This window comes from Chenopodium album, chromosome 11, assembly GCF_948465745.1.
Source record: "Chenopodium album chromosome 11, dcCheAlbu1.1, whole genome shotgun sequence".
Lineage (NCBI taxonomy): Eukaryota > Viridiplantae > Streptophyta > Magnoliopsida > Caryophyllales > Amaranthaceae > Chenopodium > Chenopodium album.
The window spans coordinates 9663566-9690576 of record NC_137844.1 but is presented as its reverse complement, the minus strand read 5'-3'; the positions used below and the strand labels follow the sequence as shown (position 1 = coordinate 9690576).

At 36.3% G+C, this 27011-nt stretch overlaps 2 protein-coding genes across 2 annotated transcripts; both read left to right on the top strand.

The window, feature by feature from the left end:
• Positions 1–781: 781 nt before the first annotated feature.
• On the top strand, positions 782–10178 carry LOC145568523 (uncharacterized). The gene is made up of 11 exons (XM_081627945.1): positions 782–1061; positions 2065–2214; positions 2950–3117; positions 3448–3600; positions 3989–4141; positions 5132–5296; positions 5447–5568; positions 7060–7274; positions 7389–7536; positions 8778–8919; positions 9639–10178. Exons 1-11 carry the CDS (start codon positions 893–895, stop codon positions 9671–9673), a joined length of 1620 nt encoding a protein of 539 aa, XP_081484071.1. The 5' UTR covers positions 782–892; the 3' UTR covers positions 9674–10178.
• A 5045-nt stretch (positions 10179–15223) lies between these two features.
• On the top strand, positions 15224–26579 carry LOC145567362 (uncharacterized). The gene is made up of 5 exons (XM_081626624.1): positions 15224–15458; positions 16060–17312; positions 20181–21018; positions 21199–23467; positions 26136–26579. Exons 2-5 carry the CDS (start codon positions 16142–16144, stop codon positions 26160–26162), a joined length of 4305 nt encoding a protein of 1434 aa, XP_081482750.1. The 5' UTR covers positions 15224–15458; positions 16060–16141; the 3' UTR covers positions 26163–26579.
• Positions 26580–27011: the final 432 nt, after the last annotated feature.

Here is a 27011-nt window from a genome sequence, read left to right as displayed (position 1 = left end):
TTAGTTTTCTGAGTTTGGGTTTAATTTTCTGGGTTTAGGTTTAATTACGTGGTGGCTTTAGGGGTGTCGTGGGTGGTCGTGTTTGGGCTTTAGGGATTTCACGCGTGGTCGAGTTTGGGGGTGGCTGCGGTGGTCAGTTTCGGGTAAGGGGTGGTAGGATTTAAGGGTATGGGTGGTCGGGGGGGTTGGTGTGGTGGTTTCAAGGTTGTCGGGTTTCAAGGTGGTAGAATTTAAGGGTATGGATGGTCGGGTTTCAAGGTTAGGGGGTTTCAAGGTGGTCGGGGGGGTTGGTGTGGTGGTGGCTATGGAAGAAGATTATGGGTGGTGGCCATGGAAGAAGCTTGAGGTTGAAGAAGGTAAGAGAATTAAAAAAAAACCGGTTTAACAAGTAATAGGTGAGAAGGCTTGTTTTAAGAAGATGGGGGTAGAAGGTGAGATTATTGTGGGAATACGAAAAGGTGGGATTGTTTTGAAAAGAAAAGGCAAAGGTGGGATTATTAATTTCCAATTTTCATTAAAGTTTTAAAAGATGCACAAAATCAAATTTCATTTACGTCATTGTCCTTTATAAATTGTGTGAATTTGTGATCCTCTTAATAACAAGTACAATACAACATTACCCTCAAAAAACGTTACTCTCGTTGAGTAAACTCTATTAGCAGCTTGTAACACTTGTTTGCCGGCCTCTTTTTCTCAGCAGTGACTGAGATTACTCTTTAGGATTTCAAAATTTTCCCAAATCTTTCTAATCAACCCTTTTAATCAAAATTCAAATTCAATTCCCAGGTTCCTAATTTTTCTTCAATTTTTTTCTTGTTTAAACATTTGGCAAAAGAGAAGAGGAGGAAAAAAAAAAAAAAACACAAGAAAAAACCAGAAAAATTACAGAAAAATGAGATGGGAGAAATGGAAGCAGAGCGCAGCAATGGAGAAGGGAGGTGGGCCCGGAAAGAGGTGGGGACACACCTGCAACGCCATTAGAGGAGGAAAGCTTTTGTACGTGTTTGGTGGTTATGGCCAGAACAATTCTCAGACTAACCAAGTTCATGTTTTTGACAATGGTGGATGGGTCTTTCTCTCTCCTGTTTTTTCATATTTTTCTGAATTTTTGTTTCAATTTTGTTCTGGGAATTCTTTTTACGCTTGTAATTTTTCTGGGTATTTGTTTAAATTTAAATTCCTAACGTGGGTATCTGTTAATTTATGTAATTAATTGGAATCATGTTGTTCATAGTTAATTGTAATGTGTTTTTTGTGAAATTGTGGTGGCTATGTTGTTACTTTTTATGTTTCTTGTTCAATTTTGCTGCATTGGTTATGCTTGTTTTTATCGTCTACCAAACGGGCCGTTAGGTTATAATTTTGAAATACCTATTTTGAGGGAATGTAATACTACTATTTGATAAATTCAATTGTTTATTCTTGTTGGCTGGAATTGTGTTTGGAAGTAAGTGCACGCTAATTATTGCTGGTTCCAAGCCTTATTTTCGGGTTGAACAAAAACAAACGCTTTGCAATATACGATTTAACGATATGTTGCTACGTACATTTGCCTTTTTCTTACCATACCCTAGATGGGAGCTTGTAGGCATTGGAGTAATAGTATAGTGTTGGAGCAAATGTTCTTACCATATCCTTGATTAGTAATGGCTCATTGGGGGTGAATTTCGGGTAATGTACTGTCAGCTCAAATCTAAGGTGAAGGTTGTTGTAGCTGAGTACTTGCATTGCCAAACTTATTTATGCTTCAGAATCTTAAGTGTGTGCTGAAGCAGATATTCTTTGGTATCTCAAAGTCAAATGTACAGTTTGATTAGTGTGTGTATTTCTGATCTCATCCTGTTTTAGGTGGCACTGATAATATGACGAAGTTTTCATACAAGTAGCGTCTAACATGTACAGATTCTTAGTGTATTCAACCTACCTCCAACATCTCTATATTCTTTCATTATTTTTTTTCATGTTTTTCTTTTTCATTTTTTTTTTATTCTTCATATTTATAAACTTTTCCTTATGTTCTTCTTGAGGTTTCTTCATCATCTCATTTGTGCTGTTGGTTTGTAGATACTCAAACGTGGAGTGAGCCAGCCATTAAGGGAACTCCGCCATCTCCTAGGGACAGTCATACTTGTACAACAGTTGGAGACAATCTGTTCTTGTTTGGTGGGACAGATGGGATGAACCCCCTTGGAGACTTATATATACTAGACACTTGTAAGTTCAAGTGAAAATTATATTTGTCTTTGTTTCTTTTGAAATTTCATATATTCGATGGAAACAATAAAATAGGATATAAAATTTTTAGATAGCTAAATTGAATCAAGTACATGCTAGTTATGTTTGATTTAATGCTCTTAAGGATATTACTTTCCCTGACTCTTGTATCCAAAATCTACTGGCCTGGAGAGTAGCTAATTGATATGGTCAAACACTCAAGGAATAACTATTGTGATTTTTCAAATGGCTCTTTCATAACTTTAAAATATTGGCAAACTTTTACATGTGAAACTTATATAGTATCCACATAAAGACAGTATTATGATGATTTGTGTATCTCTACGTATCCCAGTAGTTTTATGCTTATCAGCAATTTAGAGAAGAGGGACTGACATCTTGTATGAATTGTTATTGGATGCACGGGTTCATTATATTTATATATGCATGAATTTTCTGAGTGGACTCTGTTAACAGAAGGGAATTTGTATAACCAACTTATGGGTTATGTGACGTATCCTTGTTTGCTCATCTTGCATCATAGGTTTATGCATGAAGCTTTCAATTGTCTCGCTCCTAAGTCTTAACCAGTATTAAATTTCTTATTGAGAAATACTACCTACTTCCAGAGGTTTATTTATTTATTCATATAATTTTTGTTTTGGGCTGTGTGACTATTGCGTCAAGGTATTGGCACTTGATGTTTCTTTGCTAATGTGGTCCATACATTTGCAGCATCAAATACATGGATTTCTCCACATGTAAGGGGCGATGGACCACAGGCAAGAGAAGGCCATTGTGCAGCCCTTGTTGGAGAACAACTTTTCATTTTTGGTGGATGTGGCAAATCTGTGAACCATCATACTGAAGTGTATTATAATGATCTTCATATATTGAATACAAGTAAGCCCTTTGCTTCTAATTTCTCAAGTGAAGTCTCCCTCAATAAGTCAATAGTAACATCTTGCAATGACTTAAAAAAAAAAAATAATAATTAAAAAAAAAGCAAAAAAACAGAGATAGTATCTATAGGCTATGTTACTCATACTCTTTATTTTACCTCAAGTACCCGTGTCGGACTTTCGACACTTGGACACTTCACTAATCAAGGATTTTTTTCATGGACATGGGTACCAAGTAACGTAGTCTATAGGCTACTACAATGGTCTGTTAGGCTGGAAAGTGACAACTGAATGAAGAAATGATATTAATTACCTTTCCTTGTAATTGCAGAGAACTTTGTATGGCAATGTGCTACAACATCTGGCAAGCCACCGGCTGCACGAGATAGCCATTCTTGCTCATCTTGGAAGAACAAAATCGTTGTTATTGGCGGTGAAGATGAGCATGATTATTATTTATGCGATGTTCACATCCTTGATACAGGTTGAATTCTTTTCCTGAATTACTTGAGGTTACAGTGTTACACAATAGTTCAATATAGTGAACCAATTATTCTTAATGACTGGCGACTGGATTATTCAATACAGCAGAAGTTTATGCTAGTGTCATTTTACCTTTCTCAAAAAAAAAAAAAATGAGAAGAAATAGAATACACCATGCTACATGATTATGTAAAGAACCATGGCGGTTTATTTTGGCAGCTAGCCAGTCTAATAGAAACAAAGTATTATAGGTTATTAAAATTAGTTTGTTACTGTGGACAAACATTTCTTTTCTTATTATTTTGGGCCTTCTTTGTTTCCTATGCATATGTTCATGTTAGAAAGGAGGGAGAAAGTAGTCTTACACTGGTGGTTATTTGTTGAAACAGATACTCTTGTTTGGAGAGAGTTGAATACTTCTGGCCAATTGTTGCCTCCCCGTGCTGGGCACTCAACTGTGGCCTTTGGCAAGCACATATTTGTATTTGGGGGATTCACTGATGCTCAGAACCTGTACGATGATCTTTATATGCTTGACATTGGTAAGAATATTTTGTTCTTTTGTCCCTCTCAATCACTGTACCGTTTTCACTCTTTTTTTTTTTTTGAGGTTTAAGAGAGCCACAAATGGTAGTGAAGTTTATGGGACCTATCCCAATCCTTTACCCATAAGCTAGCTCACATTCACATCATTTTCACAATTTGGCTGTTCATGTCATCTTATTCTCTGAGGGAGCTGTTGATCTTATCAGCTGCACCACTTTCTTATCCACTGTAATGCCTACTGCCTAGAGTTCATGAAAAACTGCTGCTTTTCCTTTCTCTATTGTTTTTTTCCTTATACAGTATTATCACTGTTTTATGTAATAATGCTATCTTTTTATGGTAATTGTGTGCTCAACTCATTGCTAGGAATGGCAACGGATCGGATGCGGCTAAGTCCGAATCCGATCCTTTTAGTAAACGAACCCTGGACTCGGGTCCGAATCCGAAAAGTTCGAGTCCGAATCCGATCCGACTCATATTTTTTGGATCCGAATCCGGTCCGTTTACTCGGACCTCCAAATGATCCGAATGCTTTTTTTTTTTTTTTTTTTTTTTGTAATGTATGATATACCTATAATTGCTTGTATTTTCCCGAATAAACTTTATTACTTACTCCGTATAACATATTGGTGCGTAAAAAATTAGGAAAAACATAGGCTATAAAGTCTAAACATAACATATTTAAATTAGTATTTAATTAAGTTACGTAACAAAAATTTGCTACAAGCAAGCATGCAATTGTCTTAACTCATAATCAAAGCACATCCTCATATTCGGAGTCGGATCGGATCAGACTCGGTCGGACTTTGCGTAGGATCCAAGTCTGATCCGCCTCCTATTCGGATTTGGATCTATTTTATCGGATTCGGACTATTGTTAAACGGATTCGGATCGGATTTTTTTTTTCTTCGGATCGGGTCGGATTCGAATCGAACTCGGATTGAATTGCCATTCCTACTCATTGCTCTTTTGAATTTTTTTTCCAGATACTGGTATTTGGACCAAAATTATGCCCAGTGGTGATGGACCTTCGGCTAGATTCTCTATGGCTGGTGACTGTTTGGATCCATCAAAAGTTGGTGTTTTGGTGTTCATAGGTGGTTGCAATAAAAATCTGGAGGCTCTGGATGATATGTACTTCTTCCACACAGGTCTTTACATTTCTACTCTTTACTTAAATATGTACGCATTGTTATATGCTATAACAATACTCAGTTAATGGTAATTTAAACTTTCACCAATTAATATGTATAATTGTATATGGCAGCATGGAGCTGATTGCATTTATTTTTTGATACTAGAACTTTTTAGGGATGATGGAAGAGAAGAGCGAAGGTCAGAAAAATTGTCTCTCAGAAAACAACTGAAAATGAAGTGTCAACAACAATACGTTGCTTCTTCGGAGAACGATAAGGCTATAGTCGCATATGAGGCAGCTGATCTTAGCTCACCAATTTCTGTGCCATACGGTAGCCAACAAAGTAAGACAACATATATGCAGTATTTTATTATATGTATCTAGTTAAACGTAACAATATATGCCACCATTCTCTGTGCCATACAACAGTCAACAAGATAGAAATATGTGATGTCATTGCTTATTTAAGCATATTTCTCAAATTTCATGAACTTAATCTTCATGCTTGGGCTCTAGTCGTGCAATGCTCATATAGCTGATAACTGCGATATGATGATATTAGTCAACTTAAATCGTTATATAAAAGTATTCCATCCATAAAAACCTTGCTAGTTTAATATTGATGGATAGGAGTTGGTGTATATCATGTTTATCATAGGATAAACACAATCAAAATGGATGAAGCCCATTAGCATCAATTCCTATAATCTTTATACGTAGTATATGCTCGTGAAAGGATCCACATGAATTAGGGTTCATCTGTAGTACTGTGACATGTTCACATTGAATGGATTACTAGGTTCTTGATTTCAGATCTTTCTGCTCTCTCCCCACCCCCTTCCTTAAACTCTGAATGAGTATAGGCCTCCTCTCAGTGGCCTGTCACAGACAAAGGGCTGAGCTGAAAGCAGCAAGACCTTTATTGAGTGACATTTTCTTTTTTTCTTTTCTTTTCTTTTCTTTACTTTTTTTTTTTAATAAAAAAAATCCCTGGCATGGTGTCTGGTAACAATATAGTTGTCTAGGATTGCAGTGGCTTTGTTAGGGTAGATTTTGAAACCAATGAATGTGATTGAAATTGTATATTTTAATTGAAGTCTAAGGGGTGATGAGCATCACAGAATTAGGATCATAGTTCCTGGGGCTGTCTCCATATTTGTCACTGGAGCAACATTGGGTCTATATCAACAGCTGGCTTTTTTTTTTCCTGAGCCACCTTAAAGTCCAGACCTTTTGTAGAGGCCCCCATACATGATAAGATCAATAGTTAATGCAATAAGTGCTGAATTCTAGTTTCATAAGGATCGGAAATGACATTATGTGATGTGACATGTCATTTATATGGTGTATAATTATCTCAAATCTTATAATATGTGACCCCGGAGACAGTATAGGTGAGCTTGAACACTCATAATGTCCAATGTTGTGGATTAGTTTTTTCCCAATATTCAATTCTCTTAAATTTCTAATTGCTTACTATCACTGTACTACTTATGACTTCAAATCTTCTGTTGTCATAGTTTGCTGATGTTATGATGTACCCTTTTCCTGCATATTACCTGATGATTCCACGAAGATTTTCTTTTTCTTTTGTAAATGCAGACATGTATTCTTGATTTACAGACAATGAGCTCTTGTGCAGGTCAGCAGTATTTCCATCTAAATATGTACCGACCCCCAATAGGGAAGAGAACATTTCAAGCCAAAGTTACTAAAAACTTTGCTAGTGGATATTCTATTGAAACCATTATTGACGGAAAACCATTGTAAATGCAGACATGTATTCTTGATTTACAGACAATGAGCTCTTGTGCAGGTCAGCAGTATTTCCATCTAAATATGTACCGACCCCCAATAGGGAAGAGAACATTTCAAGCCAAAGTTACTAAAAACTTTGCTAGTGGATATTCTATTGAAACCATTATTGACGGAAAACCATTGCGTGGAGTTCTTTTTTCAACTTCCGTTGAAGCTAACCTTAGCTTGCATGGGTGAGGTTCTAGCAGTTTTTTTTCTTGTATAATTTCTTTATCTTGAAGAAGTTTTTATTTTTTATTTTTTTTATTTTTTATTTTTAATATCTACTCATGGTGATTGCTGTTCAGGAAAAAGGACTCTGAAAATGTCAAGTCCAAGGTAAATGAAAAACAGGGTCCTATTACAATATCTCCAACTTTTCACGAGTCTATAAAACCTACCAATGCATCGGTTTCTAAAATTGCAGAGCATTCAGATGTGAGCCAGTCACAGGAGGTTAGTTTATGGCCCTGTTTGGTTATTAGCAGAAGCTGATTGATAGAAGCTGATTACATTAGCTGGTTGTATTAGCTTGTTTGACTAGCTGATTGTATTAATCTGTTTTTATAAAGTTGTTTGGTAAAATTAGCTGATTAGATATAGCTGTTTTGTTAGTTGAAGATATTAAATGACAATTTTAGACATTGACATGTTTTTTTAGGGCATTGACATTGTAAATTAGAGTAACTTTTTAGGATAAGATTGTCATTTGGCAACCACATCTCAATCAGCTAAAATGAAAAAGCTCTACTTTTTAGCTTTTTACAAATTAGCTGATTTGCCCCAATCAGCTCTTTAAATAAGCTCTTTTACCAAACAACCAAATTAGATGATTCTTGTTGTCAAACCTCTAACTTGGTCAATTAAGCTCATTTTTGGTCAAAACTCTAATTACCAAACATGGCCTATTTGTTGCCGTCAGAAAACTGAAAGCTTGATCACTTCCCTACCCTATTTTAGATTAATTATGCATCTAATTAAATGTGCTGTATGTTTGCTGCTTCACCTCATCCTTCAGTCACATATGTCTCTTTCTCTCATACACTTAACACATATTGTTCTATTGAGTCTGAAAACATCCTTTTGCGGTTGTGCCTTGTCCTTGATGATTCTTTCACCTGTTTAAAAGGTATGCGAATTAGAGTTTTCCTCACTATGAGATGGGCAATCAACGAGAGTTGTATGACTGTATGAGACAGGCACTGCTGCAATACCAGATTGTAAAGCTTCAAAATTAGCAAAAAGGTGTTAGGAAACAAATGTATAAATTGAGAAGTGTGCCTCTTACATTTTAAAGCACTTAAAGAGTCCAGAGCTCAGATGAATAACTCTCACTGGTCATTTGCACTCACTTGATTAATTAATTACTGTTATGCTCATAGATTTTACCCATGTCAGAGAATATGATCTGTAGCTTAACGGGCTATCCTGCTTTACTACCTGCCCGGCTGCCCTTATCATAATACTCTTGAGGAATAAGAGGCTCATTTGGAAAATCAATTAGTTTATCACGCATTCATGCCTATCCATTCATATTGCACTTTGGACTTAAAATAATTTTGTAATCAATTCACAATTTGCAACAATTTAAATACTTGGCTTATTACCATGCTTTCATAAATCATTTGAGTTACAGATGTCTAGATAACTGTTATGTGTTTTTGACCTGTGCGTCTTCTGCTTGAATGATTATTCAGGTAGAAATTAGAGAGTCGAAAACATTAGAAGCTAATGTTGAAGTCAAGAAATCAGATGGAGCTGCAGCCCCATCAGATTTAGCTCTCTTGGATAATCCATCTTCAATGCCTGAGGGCTCTGTTGTGTTACCTACTAGCCAAGGTAAGCTTGTTTTCCAAGTTTTTGTAAGAAAAGTTTCATGTATGTAGAACAAGTCTTGATGAAGAGAATTCTTGAGTGGCTGTTCTAGAAGAGCTTTAATTTCTAATGCTTACCCTGTTATCACCAATTTTCCAGGCGTAGTTTCTAAATTGATAATTCTTAAAATCTTTTTCTTTTTGGGAGTGGACAATTTATTTCAAAGGGATAGCAAACATCAGTAATTAGTTAATCCCCACTGGCCATATAATACGATACAACTAGCGTCACGGATCAGCTGATGAAGTAGAATTTGGTATTGCCTTTTGAAACCTTGGAAGCAGATTTTTTTTACCAGAGCTTGCTTACAGATTAATTTTTTTTTTTTCAAACCTTGGAAGGATATTCGGACTCTGATTTGCTTCTCCCACTTTGCCTTTATTCCTATAGCCTAATAATGATTTCAAAGCATTCATAGCATCCCATTTCACAGATGTTCAACTGATGCCCAATCAATGTTGCCTATCAACAATATTGATTCTAGCCCAGTTAAATGCTTCTAGCCATGATGGATTGTTCTTTTTCTTTATTTTTAAGTTTTTTGGGAAGAAATCACTCAAGTTGTGGTGGACTGGTGGTTTTTATAATTCAAATATCAGTGTTCTCTATTATGTATCTTGGATTGACACTAGTGAATGACTTTTTCCCTGATAGTGTGTCTTCTATATTGTTTATGGCTATAGCAGAGGGCCAGATAGAGTTTGCTGAGACAACATGAAGCTAGTCTAAAAGCTTTTAAAACTAGTTTTGACATTGGGCGGAAATCATTTTTTGCGGTTAGTATTTGGGCAGTTATCGAGCTTGAAGACTGCTAATCTAGACTAGAAGCGCTCCAGCAATGGTAGTTTTTTGCACACGCAAAAAAATTCTTCTGGGGTCGAATTTTTTATTTGTGTCGAAGAGGTACATATATTACCAGCTAATTGTACATCCATCATAGCTTGAAGGTGATCATAGACAGCTGACAGATGACAACTGCCACAAATTGATTGTAACATCTTCACATTAGTATCATTTTAGAAGACAGTATTACATGCATAGTACTAGAATATGCAAATTCAAGTGACATTAAATTGTAAAGTGATTCTTGAATGAGTATTTTACCTTGACAATCAAGGGCTAGTTGTGGCAGTTAGTTTGAATAGAGGTGCATAATTCTGTCATGATGTGTTTACTTGTTTGTTTGTGTCCATTATTGATTGCCAAATTTCTGTTAAACTAACTCATTAAGGACTAAGAGTGTATTTGTTCAGCAGTGATTTGTCTGCGCTGTAGTCTTATGAAATACTCTGCATTTGACAATCATGAGAAATACAACGTAAATTTAAAGATTTGCTCCGTACTTCATAAGAGGCTATTTGCTAAAATACCTATACGTACTCACCTCTATTCACTAGCATTATCCATGGAGGTTAGACTATTAGAGCATCTACATTGGTTGGAAACTTGGAAATTTAGCTCTCCATTTGACAAAAAGTAAAAGTGGAGATCTTCCCACCAATGATCCAAGCACCCCATCCATCACTTTAATTTGGGGAGGTTAATAATATTGGAACCCTCCCAATATCAAAGAGTGGGGTCCTTTTTTTTTTTTTTTTTGTCTGCCACCATCATCAAGCAATGTGATTTTCCTTTTTTCCTTTTTTTTTTTTTTTTTTTTTTTTTTTTGTGGGATACTTTAAAGTAGAAGAGAGAAAAGGTGGTGGGATATGGAAAAACAGGAGAGAGAAAGTAAATGGGGAGGTTAATGAATGTAGGTATGAAAATATAAAATGTGAGGGTATGTGAAGAAGTTAGTGAGAAGTGATGTGGACTAATGAGGTGAGGAGAGAGAAATTATGGGGAGCCTAATGAATGTGAATGCTCTTATATATTCAAAATTATACTTGACCAAGTAGACATAAATTTAAAGGAAAATTTGTTCCGAAAAAGCTTTTAAAATAAATTTTTTATTCAGGCAAACCTTTTAAAAAAAATTTGGCTAGGAAAAACCTTTTTTTTTCGTTCTGGAGAATCAGGTGGGACTTTTCGACGTTAACTCTAGGCATTGACCACCCTTTTTCCCACATGTGCATGTCATGTTCCTCCTATTTTTCTATTCACACCCCCTTTTCCTAATTCCACTCTATTTTAGCTAATAGTAGTATACATGATTATTAGGTCAAGTGAATCAATGAACTTGTATGACTTTAACAAAACATCAAATACCTACTAACATTATTGATATCTTATTGCTAGAACTAGCTTTTGAGCCCTGTCTACGCACGGGCTATGAATAAGTTATTAGTCATGTATACTTAAAACTTTACAAATTACTTGAATAACTTGATTTCATTGAGTCTTCACAATTATAACATTTTACAAACTGTTTAGGTTCTAATGCTTTATTATTGTAATTAACCCTTCTTTTGTTGTTAAGAACTTTTGATATAACTAAAAAAAATTGTATTATATTGTTTAGGTTTGAAAAATAAAAATACTAATGGATTAGTTTGAACGAATCCGCATAATATGATTTATAGAAAAAGAATGTCAAAAGAGTCAACATAGCTTGTGCGTTCATTTGCTGACTAATTGTCGGTGATCCCTTATAATTGTTGTATGTTTGTAAGTTTCAAAAGCCTAGCAAAATAATAGCAAGATTAATCTTTTAACAAATAATCAGCAAAACAATAATTGTAAAAAAATGACTTAATTATTATGAAATCAAATTCTTTAATTACAGTATAGTTACTCAATAATTTTTTTTTATCAAAAAGCTAAATACCAAACCCTTGTTGTAATTTACATGGAATCAAATATATATTAAATTATAAAATTCCTATTTACCAATTTTTTTTTAGAGTGCGTTTAATATCTTGAAAATAACGGCCCTATGACATGCCAGGAATGTCATATATACTATGGAACATATTTCATTTTTCTTGAATGAAAAATCAATTCTTCCTTCTTTGTAACCTCAATTTACATTTAAAAAAAAAAACAAAAACTCTATTTTTTTTTTAAAAAAAAAAAACTTTATTGAAAATTTGTATTTATATTATGAGATTGATAGGGGGAAGATAAGGGGCTAAATAATTGAATGCACATGTGACTAATTCAATTGAAAGATGGAGGGAGAAGAGGAGAAAGTTAAGAAATTCAAGGCTGCCGAATTGCATACTTTGTCGAGGCCCACACAAATGGTGGGAGTGCGAGCATAAAGAAGAGTTTGACAAGATCCAAAGGAGATTGTCATCCATGTCCATAAGAGAGTTCCCAGTTGAGAAAGAGACCAGTAGAGACAACAGTCCAATTCAAAGAATGGGTACGATCTACAGGATGAGCTCCATGAGAATGATTGCCCCAGAAGAACCCAAAGTCCAATACCTTTCGGCAATGCGAGTGATGAAGCTAGAGAGGAAGGCAACATCGAAGAAACAAGCTCGCACCAGAGACCCTGAAAAGCGGGAGATGAAGCCCGATGAGCCGACAACATCGAAGATGCAAACCCGCCAAAACAAGAATCAGAAACACGGCTCGAAGCAGAGAGCGATGAGCCTAGAGACACCAAAGAAGAACCTCCCCTAAGAAAGGGAGTCAGTGGTCGAGCAGACAATAATAGAGGTCACGTGCAGGGAATCACATAGAGAATGGATACCCAAGAGGCACCAACCCCAATTAGAAGCTCACCACAACAATCTCAAGGAAGCTGCTCCCCAACAGATGATCGTGGAAGCAGCTCTCCACCAAAACTCAACAGACACCACTCATAGGAGGAAATTTAGAGATGAAGCTCTCAACAAGTTGTTCGAGCACAGTAACCCCAAAGACAAGCTCCTCGACAACAACGAAAATCCAGCTCCAGAGTCAGCAAAGATTCAAGAAGTCAGCCACATCAACGGTGCACCAGAGACTCAAGATAGTTTAGGATTTTCTAATTTTGATGGTAACTCTTGTAAGTCGACGAGGTCGTCGACAGCTTAAGTGGGGGAGGATGTTAGAATCCGACTCCTTTTGATGTATTAGATTCCCTTTTGATGCTTTCTTAGAGTTCACTTTATGTTTTCTATGCCTAAGGTCCCATTATTGTGTGACTGCCAGTTGAGTGTTCACTAGGGATTTTCCTTGTAATCAAATTAAAGTTCTTTAGAGGGTGAATAATTAATGAAATCTTAAGCCTTCTACCAAGTATTACCTTGCTTTTATGCTTGTTTGTTGTTAGACTTTTATAGAAATTGTGTCTTACTTGCATAATAGCTCCCCTCCAAACCAACTTGATGTACTAAGAACTCGTGGTTCAGACCCGCTTGTGCCCGCCTTGAAGTATCGACCGTCACAAGCCCCGACCACCCGCACTCCGTCGCCCAAATAGACGTGAGTGCTCCTATGATTTAATTGCCCGCTTGTGTTGCTTTGTGCTCACAAGCCCTCTTCCACTCAAGGCTAGTGTTCTTTCCGCCAAAAGGGTAGAGCACGCCGCAAGTTTCGGGGCCCAAACTCCCGGACCATGTCAGTTTTTGTTGAATTAAATTAGAAGTTGCAAAATATAAATGCGAGTAGTTGTTAAGAAATCCAATGAAAACATTAATTGGACTCATGGAAAAAGAATGGAAAAGGTTAAAAGGAAAGGAAGACATGTGGCACTTTGGTTTGTGATTTTAAATACTAACTAACTAATAAAGTATAGATAGATTAATCGGATTTAAAGAATTAAGGTTTGGATTATTGTCAATTTTTCAGGTTAAATCAACTTTTAGCACATACTCTAGAAGTTAGGGGTTTTGGATTTAAGCTACATATATATAAGCATTTAATATACTTTTTTTTTTAGTATTAAGTTGGGAATTTATTGACAATTCACGAATAAATCGGTGTAATAAATGTTAATTATTCAATGTCTATTGTTTTCACTTTTAGTTTCTTTCCTTAATTTTCCTTAATTTAAAAATAATATCTTTTTCACCTGAACTTAACTTAGAACATCTTCAATGGTAAGCTAATTGTTAAATTAGCTTGCCATGCCACATATGATTTTTAGTTAATTCTCTTTGTAGTTATTTGTACTCCAATGGTTAGCTACTAGCTTGTTAATTAAATAAGTTTGATTTTCTTAATTAGCTTTATAAATTTAATTATTTTAATATGTTAATCTCCAAAAAATTTGGAAACTTTTTTCTCAAGCTAAATCAAGCAAATTAGCTTAAACAAGCTAATTTGCTTGGCTAAGCTAATTGTAATTTTTAGCTCCAATGGTCAAGTTAGTAGCTAGAAAATTTTGAAAATTGCAAGCAAGTCCCTACCTATAACCATTGGAGTTGCTCTTATTAGCCTGGAGTAGAGCTAATTACTTCTAACTATTTTTCATGACAGGATCAAATAGGTCGTGTCATGATTGAATATGGGTAAATTGTTCATGACGGGTGAACTTTTGATAGCTCTATGTCCACAATTCCACATGATCAGATCTAATTTATAGGTGAACAGAATACATCCTTTAACATCTAAAGCTTATAAATCAATGTTTTGGACTTGTAAGACAACTTTCTGATTATTCTAAAATGATACAATGTTTGGATAGTATCACTTTAAAAAGGTTGTGACTGGTTGGTAGCTCGATCAACAAGTTAAGTGTGACACTTGTCACTATTTGATTAGTTAGACTTTTTTTTTTTATTTTTTTTAAGGTCCGCTTCCACGATTTCATCTACATTGAATCTTAATATCAGAATTGCTTTTTTACAATTAAATTATTTAAAAAATTGATTTTAATATTACGTAACTTATTAACCCATGATTAATGCATGCCACTTTTGAAACAGGTTACCAACGATTATAACCTATTTAAACCGGATACCATTAAAGGTGGTATAATATTATGATACTCCGTAATGAAAAAGTCATCTTATTTATAAAAAAAACGGCCAAATATCGTATTATTATTGATTTATTGAATTTGAGATCGAATTCATATTACCTAATTGGATTAGACTGTGATGAAAAGGTCATCTTATTTATAAAAAACCGACCAAATATCGTACTATCATTGATCAATTGAATTTTAGATCGAATTCATATTACCTAATTGGATTAGATTGAATGGAAGTCGCTGGCATGTCAGATTGAAGTGGTTTTTACAATCCAAAAATAAATATAAATTCGGACTCGATAAGCCAAATCCAAACCGAAAATCGAACCCCCAATCTCTCACCCTTCCCTTGTCATATTCAAACCTTAGCGTGAAGAGTAAAAAAACAAAATTTAAAAAAAAAATTATCAATTGCAATTTCTTTGAACTAAAAAACTCACCCCCTTCCAATTTATGCAGTAAAATTGAGGCCGAACACAATCTAGCCATTGGAAAAGAGTTTCATGTTAACAACACAAATCATAATTTCTACTGCACACCATTCATCTTTTTAGGGATTTTTCCGACCCTCAAAAACCCTAATTCTTTCCTTCCAATTTCAAACTTTAGGGTTTTCTCCCAATTACTCGAATTATCAGCTGCTCTTTGCTATGCGGTACGTTTACCATTTTGTTTTCGCCTTTTCGATTCGTTGAAGCTAAGAATTATTACATTTATGATCTTTTGTTGGTGCTAATTTTTGATATTTTGTTCGAATTTGAAGCTTTTAGAGTGCGGTTTTAGATGCTTTTGGAATTGATTATTTATTTATTTATTTGTTTATTATTATTATTATTTTCATGCAATTTCGTATAGAATAATTGGGAATTAGAGAGTGAGATTAGTTTTTGCTTGTTGTGTACTGAGTGAATTTAATTTTAAAATTTTTTGGCTGAATTTTTTTAATTTAATTTGAAAGTTTTTTTCTTTTTGTGTATAAATTGAAATTTGGCTTCTAATTGTGTTTTTATGAGTTGTATTTAATAATTAATGCTGCCATAGCTGTGAAGATATCAACACTTAATTTCTTTCCCTGCTTATGAATATTGTGGTTTTCTTGTCGCGATAATCGAAATCGTGCAAAATGTAATTAAATTTTGATTTATTGTCTGTTAGTGAATCTCTGTTTTCCTTACTTAGTTGGCGAAATGATACTTTTGCTGTTGGGTTTGTAAAAATATACTACCATCAAGAAAGTTGTGATTTTCTTGTTGCAGGGGCTAGTAATTTGGCGCAATTCAAAGATTGTGGGGGATTTATTTATAATTGCAATTTTCTGAGTAGTAGTAGTATTAGGCTATGTATGGTCGAGGAAATTATGCTCCCCAGTTTGGGCAAGGTCTTCAAAGACCAATGGCTCCTTATCAGCAACAACTTGCTGGTCATCCTTCAGCTTCCCTTTTCCAGCCGGGGAATGCCGCTCCCTTGCAACCTGTAATTCAACAAGGCGGACCTCCTCATGGAAATCCACCTCGTGTGCCTGCCTATTTAAATGCTCCTCCTGCTTCACCAAGCATGCCGCAACAAGGTCCTCCAGTTTCTACTTCGAACACTGGTCAGCCTTACATGCATCGACCTCTAACAGGACATAGTGGAGCCCCTGCTCAACTTCCTTATCTAGCTACTCAACAAAATTTTGTTTCTGGAAGTCCCAATCCCAATCCCAATCCTCCCCCTCCCCCACCCCCTTCTATGGGTCATCCTAGAGCTCCACCACCACCTCCTTTTATGAAACTTCCACCACCGCCCCCACAGGCCCCACCACCCCCAACAGCTGCTGGTCATTTCTCCCCTGCTAATTTTGACTCTGCTAAACAACAAAGCTCAGAGTCTCATATGTCTTCCTTAGGTCCCCCACCACCGCCTCTTCCACCCTCTTCCCCACCAAGGGCTCCACCTCCTCCATCAGCCTGCTCCTCATCTTCTCCTGGAAAGTTTTCTACACCCACAAATACAGCTTCTGGGTCACCAACCCAATCAGGTCATGATCCCATTTCTGAACAAGTTCTTGTGTCTGAATCTAGTGGTAATATCACCACTCATAGTCACAAAAGTGGTGCCACTCCAATTTCTGATGAGGATGTATCATTGAAACAAAGTGTTTTGCTGGAATTTCCTCCTCCACCACCTAAGCCAGCGGATGAGAATGTTGTTCGTAATATTGAAGTCCTGTGCCAGTTTATTGCTAAGAATGGGCCTGAATTTGAAGAAATGGCTCGTAAAAAAGAATATGGAAATCCAGAGTTCAACTTTTTAGTTGGAGGCGATCCGGGAAGCGAAGCTTCATGTGCACATGAATATTTCTTGTGGATGAAAAAGAAATGTGGTCTTGTAAATGATTTGCACAAAGGTCAAGGCCAGAGAGATATGTCTCATATGTATGGTAATGGTGAGCCCTCTGCAGGACCTAATTCTTTACCCAATGTGAGAACATCTCATTCACCGGCAGATTCTGATGTGGACATGGAAGGTTAGTGCCAATTTTATAGCGAATGTGTTTTATTAATTTAAAAATTATGGTCTTGACTTTCATATTATCACTCTTTGATTATATCTCTTTTTTCATCTTAATTAAGATCATTTACTTCTGTAATGCCTGGAACTTATCATTTATGTCAACTTTCTTGAATGTGGAGGAAATATCCTCTCTACCTTAGTTTTGACACTTAACATGACACATAGCTTTAGCCCTTTTAGGTGATAAGCTTGATTGTCAATTTCTGTTTTATTAAGAAAGCAGATGTGAATAGAGATAATGGGCTATTATTTTACTTTAAAATTAGATGTGGTTTTGTTTTTGAATGTGAGAGAGTGCGAGGCCCTAACTTTTTGGTAATAGAAAAAAGAGATTATTAATGATCTTGGGGCCTTTCCTGAAATAGAATTGTAAAAACTAGTCTTTAGATGAAAAAGGGAAGTTATAAACATGGGGTTGATTGGGGCCAGAGGCAGTACATTAAACCTAACCGGCTTAGTAAATGATAGCAATTACCTAAACTTCAAAGTTATCTAATGACACAGTCGATGAAGCACTGAAGCAGTCACCTCAGGGCTTATTTAATTTAGTTCTGTGTTTTAAACTAATTTTTGTAATTGATGTTGTAGTGTGCTTTGTACCTTAAAGTGATGGTCTTCCATGTGTTTTGTCTAGCATTGCATGTTTTGAAATTTGGCAATCATAATTTATGTTGTGGGTATGATTTCTCCTTTGGTCTTCAGTTTTTTACCTTACATCTTTTTAATTCTAGGATAAGTGTTTCATTATGTTCCCTTGTTTTTTACTTCCCTTCTCCAAAGTTGTGCATATGATGGTTTTATCTCACATCCACATATTGAAGCAATAACTCTCCCGGCGATTAAGGTTTTGAGCATAAACATAGTGTAGTATGTAATCTACTTAGTAGTGTTAGTACTGCATGAACTGAGAAGTGCATGGAGATTGTTGACTACTATTGATGCCCTGGAACTTGTTTTATGATGTGGTTTGATTTGTTTACAATTTTCCTTGTCTTATGCTCCTCCATTGTCTGCAATTATTAGAATGTAATGACTGATGTTTGAGTAGCTTGGGTATTGTTTTTTTATGTAGGCTTTGCTCTCTTATATTTTTTTATTTTTCCAAGTAAATTAGTTATATTTAGAGTTAAAACTTAGGTTTTCTTGACATCCAAATCAAAACAAATTAGTTGACTTTGCGATTCCACCGCGGCACCGCCTTGTCAAGTGACCAATCATGGTGGCCACTTTCTCCAAGTTGTATATAGGAGTGCCTATACCTTAGGGTTTAGCTTGGTATACTGTCCCCATCCTAACCTAGGTGCTAATTTCTTCTAGGGAACTCTGAGATAAAGGTTTTGACACTGAGACTTTTGTATGGATTGAACTCTTTTATGAGCTCTACAGAAAGGATTGAAACTCCAGTACTGCCTTTATGAACTATCTGTTCCTTTATTTATATTTAGACTTTAACGTAAACAGTTACCTTGGCACCCAAAATAACCAAATTAGTTGACTTGGCGATTCCGTCGCCTTGGCAAGTGACCAAACCACAGTGGCCACTTTCTATAACTTGGTAGTGGAGGTAATTGGTTGTCTAGACTATGTACCCTTGAGCTTAGCTCGGTATATTGTCCCCATCCTTCCCTAGGTGCTAATTCCTCCCTGAAATGATTCAAGATTCCTTATTGTTTTTATGAAACCTCTGTTTTTATATCTAGATTTAAAACTTAAAAGGTTACCTTGGCACCCCCCCCCCCCCCCCCCCCCCAAAAAAAAAAAAAAAACAAAAAACAAATTAGTTGACCCGGTGATTCCACCGCCTTAGAAAGTGACCAAACCTCAATGACCACTTTCTCCAAGTAGTGTAGACGGTAATGGTTTTTCTATACCTTTGGGCTTAGCTCGGAACTTTATCCCCATCCTTACCTAAGTGCTAATTTCCCCTAGTGAACTCTGAGATACCAAAACTCCTGCATGTTTTTAATATAAATTCTTTTCTGAGTTCTACTGAAATGATTGTAACTGAAGGAGGGGCGTGCAGCTTCAGCTTTATCTTACAGTAGGATGACAACTAGATTATTGAATTGGGAACTTCTTAATCAACTTGAGGTCTATGTCTAGCATGCTTGACTCTATCTGAGCTTGAAGTCTTTTGAATGGCACATTTGAAATCATGTGGAGCAATTCACTTTGCTTGTCACTTTTTCAGGTATCATTTTTGATAATGTTTGCATATTGTTTATTGTCTGCATTTTCTATCACATTGTGAACTGTGCTGTCTGATTCTGTTGCTGCATTCATTCACTTGTTAAAGTGCTTGAAGCTGGGGCAGAATAGGTTTATTTATTTATTTATTATTTTTTTTGGTTCTTTGTATCTGTATGTATTTTGATTCCTTTAGTTGATGATATTTTACCATTAATACGTGGTTTCTTAACAATTGGGATTTTGGTCTCTGCAGTTGAGCTATAGAATCTGATTTCTGAATCGCCTTTAAAATAAATTTTCTATCTTCAATTCTAAAGAGAATGAGCTATGATATATAAAGGGATAAAATGACATTTTTCTCTTTAGATTCTTGCATTTATTTATTAATGCCTCCCTGTCTCATGAAGTTTTTAGTGACCATCCAGCCATTCTAATGTTTCTATGAATTCTTTTGCATATCTCGTATAGTCATATTATTATATATTACAATTGGCCTTCCTTTCTTAGAGGAGCCAACTAGTAGGTATTGTTCTAAAATTTTTCCTAGATAAATTTCTTATCGTTTCAAATTTGAATTATTCTTATCAGAATGTTTATATATGCTTTGTTGCTATTGGATTGTGACTTTTAGATGATATCACACAATCTGATAAAGAGCATGGAGTTTATCATTCAGTTGAAGATGTTGAGCCAGAGCCTGTTTTAGCTGGAGATGTATATGAACCACAAATGCAAGAGAATGAAAATGATTTGCAGTGTTCGAGAGGTAACAGTCTTTCTTTAAAATCAAGCCCTTCTGTCAAAACTAAAACTAGTGCTGAGATAAAGCCTGAAAAGCTGGGTGGTCAACCCACTGATATCCATAGCCCATTCAGACTTATACAAAACTATGCATCGGATGATTCTTCTGATGATGATGGTAAGCTGTCTCGTGAAAATGTGAAGATCATGGCAGATTTACCGCATGGTAAATCTGAGGCTTTAAGCTCACATTACGACTTGGAGCATGGCAACATGAACTCAAAGAGCAGTAAGACACCTGAAACAGGACTGGATCAGTCTGTCACAACTTGTATAGAGACTGCTGACCGAGATGATTTGCAATCAATTCAAGACGGTCTCCGGGAAAACTCAACTACAGTTCTGTCCAGAAAATATGCAAGTGATAGCGTAGATGATAGGCTTGAAGGATCCAATCCTAACACTGCATTTCATGGAAAATATGTTTCTTCTCTTAAAAATGCTGAAGAAGAAGATAAAAAGAGTACCCCTACAGCTGTAAAAGTTGATGAATTTGGCAGGCTGGTTAAGGAAGGTGGTAGTGAAAGTGAGTCTGAAGATGCTCACCATATTCGAAGGCGTGGTAGAAGAGATAGGAGTCGTAGCCGATCACCATCTGATAGGAGGAGGAAAAGAAGTCCTCGAAGAAGTCCTCGTAGGAGGAAGGAGAGAAGAAGCCGATCTAGAAGGTATATGTCTTGCCTTCTATAAAATGTTGTCGTTTTAGTAGGTAGGCATTCTGCGGTATGTATATATTTGCATTTTTTATTTATTATTTTGGCCTTGCATGTCTCATTGCCCCTTTGCATTTGTACTTTGGGTACTGTTGATGCACGAGATTGATCTTTATATTGTTCCTGATGCATTAGCCGGTCTCCAAAGAGACGAAGAAGTAAAAGCAGATCTCCTTACAGACCCGGAGGTGATTTTCGTGGTGAGAAATTGAGGCGAGGAAACGTTCAAACACAGGAATGTTTTGATTTCCTTAAAGGACGGTGTTATCGTGGAGCTTCTTGTCGTTATTTGCATGTTGAGGTAGATAAGAATGAATACTCCAGACGCCATAACAATAAACAGCACCAGACAGAAAATGTGGGGAGCGTAGATAATCCTTATAAACATGGTGGAAGTGCCAGCGTGAAATCACCTCATGGACATAATGATATAAAGGGTGAGAGAATGCAGTTGGATTTTGATAAGCATGAAAGTCGTGATTTGGCTTCACAAACATGTGATGATGAGAGAAATAAAGCAGAATTTGTAGATGATGCTGTGTGTCCCAGTGCTTCAGATGCTGAAAAATTCAATATAGATGTTAATCAATGTGCTGTTTCTATGAGGGAAGATCAGGTTTTGGGCTCATCAGGTGAACTCATTCCTCAGCTTCCTTTATATGAGAAACATCCATTATCTAGCATGCCTTCAGCTACCGAGCAAGAGATCCATCTTTCTCAAGCTAAAGCTTCTGCTGGAGCAAATGACAGACTTGAGGAAGAGTCCCAAAAGACGGGCAGTTCTCCATTAGGGCTTTCTGTGAATGAGCCTAAACTGGTCAAATTGCCTAATGAATCTACAGTAAATGCTTCTGCGCCAGATTTCACTCATCAGGTTTCCCATCTACCACCACCTCCCGTGCCTCAACAACCAACAAATACACCTCAAGTACCAAATCTGTTGGCTCCCTCAGTTAGTTTTCCTCCTCAATCTGTTAATATTGAAAGTGGTCCCTTATATCAAACTCCATTACCTCAGTCTCATTATCCTGTTCCTCCGAATCCTACATGGAATACCCTGCCGCAACCACGTCCACCACATATGGGTGTTGCATCTGTGCCTGGTACTCACTTGCAATTTCAGCATGGTAATTTTCCTTTGAGAAATGACTTTCCAGGTCCGATGTCTTTGAGAGCCCAACCAGGTGAACTACCTGGTCATTCTCAGGCTGGTGGATTTCCACATCATACATACCATTTACCTTCAAACAGCTTTCCAGCTCAGCCATTTTCTGGTCCCAATCTAGTTAGGGATGATAGATATTCTCAGTTTCCTATGCAGAGCCTTGTACCTTCCAGCTCTTTTGTTTCTGGGGTGACCCCTCAACCTGTGTCATTCCAAGGGGATTCATCTGTGAAGAACACTCAGTCATTTCCTGGGGAAAATCTTGCGGGTGAATCTTCAAAACAATCTTTCCAGAATAATCTGTTTGCACAGCAGAAACAACCACCATATGGTCCACATCTTACCGCTGTTGAGAGTAGTGTGTCTTCTCATCTTGGAGGGTCTCAGTCCATGCCTGGATACTCTTCAAGTACACTTGACAAAGATAATCCATCTAGTTTCTTTGATGTAGGAGGATCTAGAATTTCCACCCATTATAATCCATATGCTTCAACTTTTGATCAGCCGTTAAGCACCAGATTCAGTTCTATTGCTTTTACGCAAGAAAGAGGGGATGTTGGTGGTATTAAGTATGACGGACAATCAGCTGGTAATCATGGATCAAGGCAGATTATTTCCTCATCAAATTCTTCTAAGGTTGAGGGACAAACTCTGCCAACCTCAGGTGGAGACCAATATGATCCTTTGTTTGACAGCATAAATCCATTTTCAGAATCTATTAAGCATGCTCAAAAGCAGGACCATGCAGCTGATAACTCTGATATCATGTTAAAGTTTAGCAGTCGTCACAATGTGTTAGATGTGGAAGAGAACAACAAGCAGAAAGTGGTTGGAGCTGTTGCTGCAACTGCGTCTCTGGAGAACGATGAATTTGGGGAGACAGCTGATGCTGAAGTTGGTGCTGTTGAGAACGGAAGCCCTAGCAGTCCCAATGAAGATGCAGATGTTGCTGAAGGTGACATTGAGATTGATCAAGTAAAGTCAGAAGGGAGAAGTAAGAAAAATAAGGACTCTAGGTCAATGAAACTGTTCAAAGTTGCAGTTGCAAATTTTGTAAAGGAGGTTCTTAAGCCACAATGGCGGCAGGGTAATATGAGCAAGGAAGTTTTTAAGACAATTGTTAAGAAAACTGTTGATAAAGTATCTGGGTCTATGAAAAACCACCGTTTACCCAAATCACAGGCAAAGATAGATCATTATATTGACTCATCACAGAGGAAACTTACGCAACTAGTGGAGGTTAGTTTCTACAGCCATAATTGTATGATATTATCTGGTTGCATGTTTGAGACTTTTCTGCTCTTTATTGGAAAAATCTCTTTGTTGGCTTGCTTGTGAAGACTTTTTTTGCACTCTAACCAACCTAGTGTTTCAGGTTTTTTTTTCTTCCTAAGTAAATAAACCATTGGGTGCTTAATTTTCTCTATTTTTTTATTACTTTTTTTTTTCTTTTTTTTTTTTTTTTTGGCTATTTCACTGGACGCTATTAACAACCAATGTTGACCTATCAGACTTAGCTCTTGAGTACATCATATAACCTGGTAGGATTGTAACACTCCAACGTGGTATAGACTAGTTGACTATAGAAACTTGACAATTAGCTTTGGACCAAAAAAGTTAATTTTTTCTTTTATCTATTGTTCGTTTCGATGTCATGGCCCTTTTGTGTAAATATGGATTTAATATTTTGATCTTGTTCCTTTCTCTTCCTTGTTGTATTTCTTTGTTCGCATTTAGGGATATTATTCATTGCTTTGCTTTTAAGATGGGCTTATTTTATTATTTGTCTTCTGGAAGTCTCCTTAAGCTTTGCATGTTACTCTTCAATTTTTTTTGGTCATTGAATTTGTTGTGCTCAATATGCTTTAGTGTGAATTAAACAGTAATGTTGTGGGATTGTCAGGTAACTTTGATTGGTTATGTTAAACCACCCCCCCCCCCTCTTTTTTTTTTTTTGGAGATTAACTATTGCTGTAATTTGTCTAATTCCTTGCTTTTGGTTGCTCAATAACTGGGGGAAGAGATTGGATGGACTTTTGGAGTAGGATAATGGCTTCAAAGTTAATTTTTATAGATCTTAGTCAGCCGATGTGTGTTAAACAATTTTCATCTTAATTCTGGCTGTTTTTGCATCTAGATAGAAGTAGGTTAATTGAACCTGAGAAAGGTTTTTCTTACATCTGGTATTTCTAGTGAAATTTGTGTCTTTGTATGAGTCATTTTGTCCAACATGCGGTACTGGTATCAGGTTTGGCCTTTGGGTTTGTGGTACCAAATCCATGTTTATAATCTTTTAGAATGTATAATGATACGATTGATACCTAGAAACAAAAACACATACCTAATACCACATGTTGGTTGATTAATTGAATACTCAATCTCCTCCTTTCTCTCTCTTTCCCAAGATCTCCCATCTTTCTAATTATTATGTAATGTCTTCTTAATATTACACTAATAAGTGGTAAAATTATTGTATCAGATCCCATAATGTGGTCAGTTGAGCAAAAATATTGTGAACTGCAAGTGTCAATTAGCAAGAAGTTCAATTAGTTAATGCTAGTTGACCCGAAAATTAAGGCTATAATTAAGTAGTAGTGGTAAAATTATTGGTAATTGAAAGCAATAAAAGGTTATTAGCTGACCAAGAAATTTATGCTGATGAGGTAGAATATGCTGGCATGACTTCTCAACTTTTTTCTTATGGTGAAAAGTGACTGTCCGAAATTCCCTGCGGCACAGAAGCCAGCGCTCAAACAGTGTCTAGTGCTAGATGTAAACTTGTGATGAAAAGTAGGGTTTGTTAAGTTAATATCAACTCTTTGCTTGTTGGTTGAGCAGGGTGAAAATTTGTGAGAGATAAGTGAACAATAGATGAGGGGCCCAACTTTAGAGAGAAAGTAAAGAGGAAGAATTACCAACATTAGATTAACTTTGGGCCTAGTTGATCACTGTCAGTTTCAATTTTTGGTTTTGTGATATCAGGAAGTTCTGTTGTTTTAAGCTAGAATATGAACACAGAAACAGCCAAACTTCTAACAGTTTTTTTTTTTTTTTTTTTTTTTTTTTTTTTTTTTTTTGGAAACTTACCTCAGTTTCTGGAAACATCTTTGTGTAGTTTCCTACTACTAGTTTCTAGTTTTCGTAGTCTGTATCGAAAACTTAAAATAAACAAGCATGCCCTCAAATTGTATCATTCTGAACTGGATGATGGTTTATTGTGAGACGGAGGTATATATTCCCGTATAAATTTCTGATTTGAAAGGTCCCTCCCGTGGGTTAGGGAAGCCATACCTTAGAAAAATTAAGGGTTAAAATACAAATAATTTTTAAATTATTGAACCAAACCAGTGTGGTCTAGGTGAGGCGATTTTGAGTCGCACTGAGGTGCACAGATTTTTTCAGAAGTCTTTTTATTGTTTATTATATGCGCCTCACTTCAATGAGGCACACTAAATTGTCACTGAGGCACCCCTTAGGCGCAGGGAACTTGGAAACACCTTGGTGCGCCCATGCGCCTTGAGCCTTTTCGTACGTTGAACCAAACACCGTGGATGGGTTGTTGACCAACTGCTCCCTAAGGCCCTAGGTTGGCTCAAGAAGTCTCTCACCGTGGCACAAGTTTGTTTGATTCGTTACTTCTAATAATATAACTTATCATTGACCTCTTGGGTGATCCATTGAATCATTGGTGAACGTATTCCTTTCTTCTCAAACGGAACATCATTTAGGATCAATAAAATAAATGTACGGTAAGTCAAGATTGGATCCATAACGACAAGTCTATTTTGAATTAGTTCCTTTTTCATCTCCCTCTAGTCTCAAAGTATTTCTCAGTTTTCCTGTTATTTCCAACCTCTTCTTCAGGTTAACTAGTAATCCCTTTTTTCTTTTGTTTGGGTTTATGCAGGGTTATGTCGGTAAATACAAGAGTTGATGTCGGCTCCAAATTCCCAGGCATATTCGCAGGCACTGAAGTATAAGAGCCCAGATCAATTTAAGTTAACGTCTGGTTTCCCATCAGCTGGATGATTCAATCTGAAATCTCAGAATTTTAAGTTACATATTGGCAAGCACACTCTATGTGGAGGACATTATTTTGCCAGCTTTGGGCTTACAAAATTTTTCTTAGGGAGCATGAAATTGAGTTCTAGATATTAGGTATTTTAAGATCTTTGACAAGGGTTCTTGTCAGAAGATTGTCCAGAGTTGGACCTCAGAAGATTGTTTAGCTTGTTGATCATGTATATTTTCATAAAAGTTGGTTAGTGCATTTCTTCTTTCCTGTAAGATGAAGATGTGACCAATCTCTTAGATTTCTGTAATATTATTGTATTATTGCCCTGATCATCAATCATATATTTGTTTCATGCTTCCATCCTAATACCATCTTAAACTAATTAAGATTTGATAAAATTTAGCATCCATTCATGCTGGATCAAAATGTCAGCCTAATTTTGTTCGCGACTGATCCACATTTGCATACACCTTTTTCACCCATGCTCTACTGTAGTATTGGAGCTTAATACAATATCTAATGTTATTCATTAGTGGTGAACTCCAGCCATAATGAAGAACTTTCATGGCCAAGTTCATACTTTGAAAATTTTCAATTGAACACTCAACAGGCCATTGACGACATCCTTGCCTATTCCTATTGGCTATAAGCCTATAACAATGTGAGTGTGAACCAATAAAAAACAGAGGTACTATATACGACTATACGAGTGCCATTAAATTGTTACTCTTACTCATGTGTTATCACTATTACTCCCTCTGTCCCTAT

Bases quoted from the DNA above. Each gene is read 5' to 3' on its own strand.
- LOC145568523 (XM_081627945.1), top strand. From the start codon at position 893: ATGAGATGGGAGAAATGGAAGCAGAGCGCAGCAATGGAGAAGGGAGGT. The intron at 1,062-2,064 runs GTGGATGGGTCT...GTTGGTTTGTAG, and splicing joins AGTTCATGTTTTTGACAATG to ATACTCAAACGTGGAGTGAG. The intron at 7,275-7,388 runs GTGAGGTTCTAG...ATTGCTGTTCAG, and splicing joins GCTAACCTTAGCTTGCATGG to GAAAAAGGACTCTGAAAATG.
- LOC145567362 (XM_081626624.1), top strand. From the start codon at position 16,142: ATGTATGGTCGAGGAAATTATGCTCCCCAGTTTGGGCAAGGTCTTCAA. The intron at 21,019-21,198 runs GTATATGTCTTG...CTGATGCATTAG, and splicing joins AGAAGAAGCCGATCTAGAAG to CCGGTCTCCAAAGAGACGAA. The intron at 23,468-26,135 runs GTTAGTTTCTAC...GGGTTTATGCAG, and splicing joins AACTTACGCAACTAGTGGAG to GGTTATGTCGGTAAATACAA.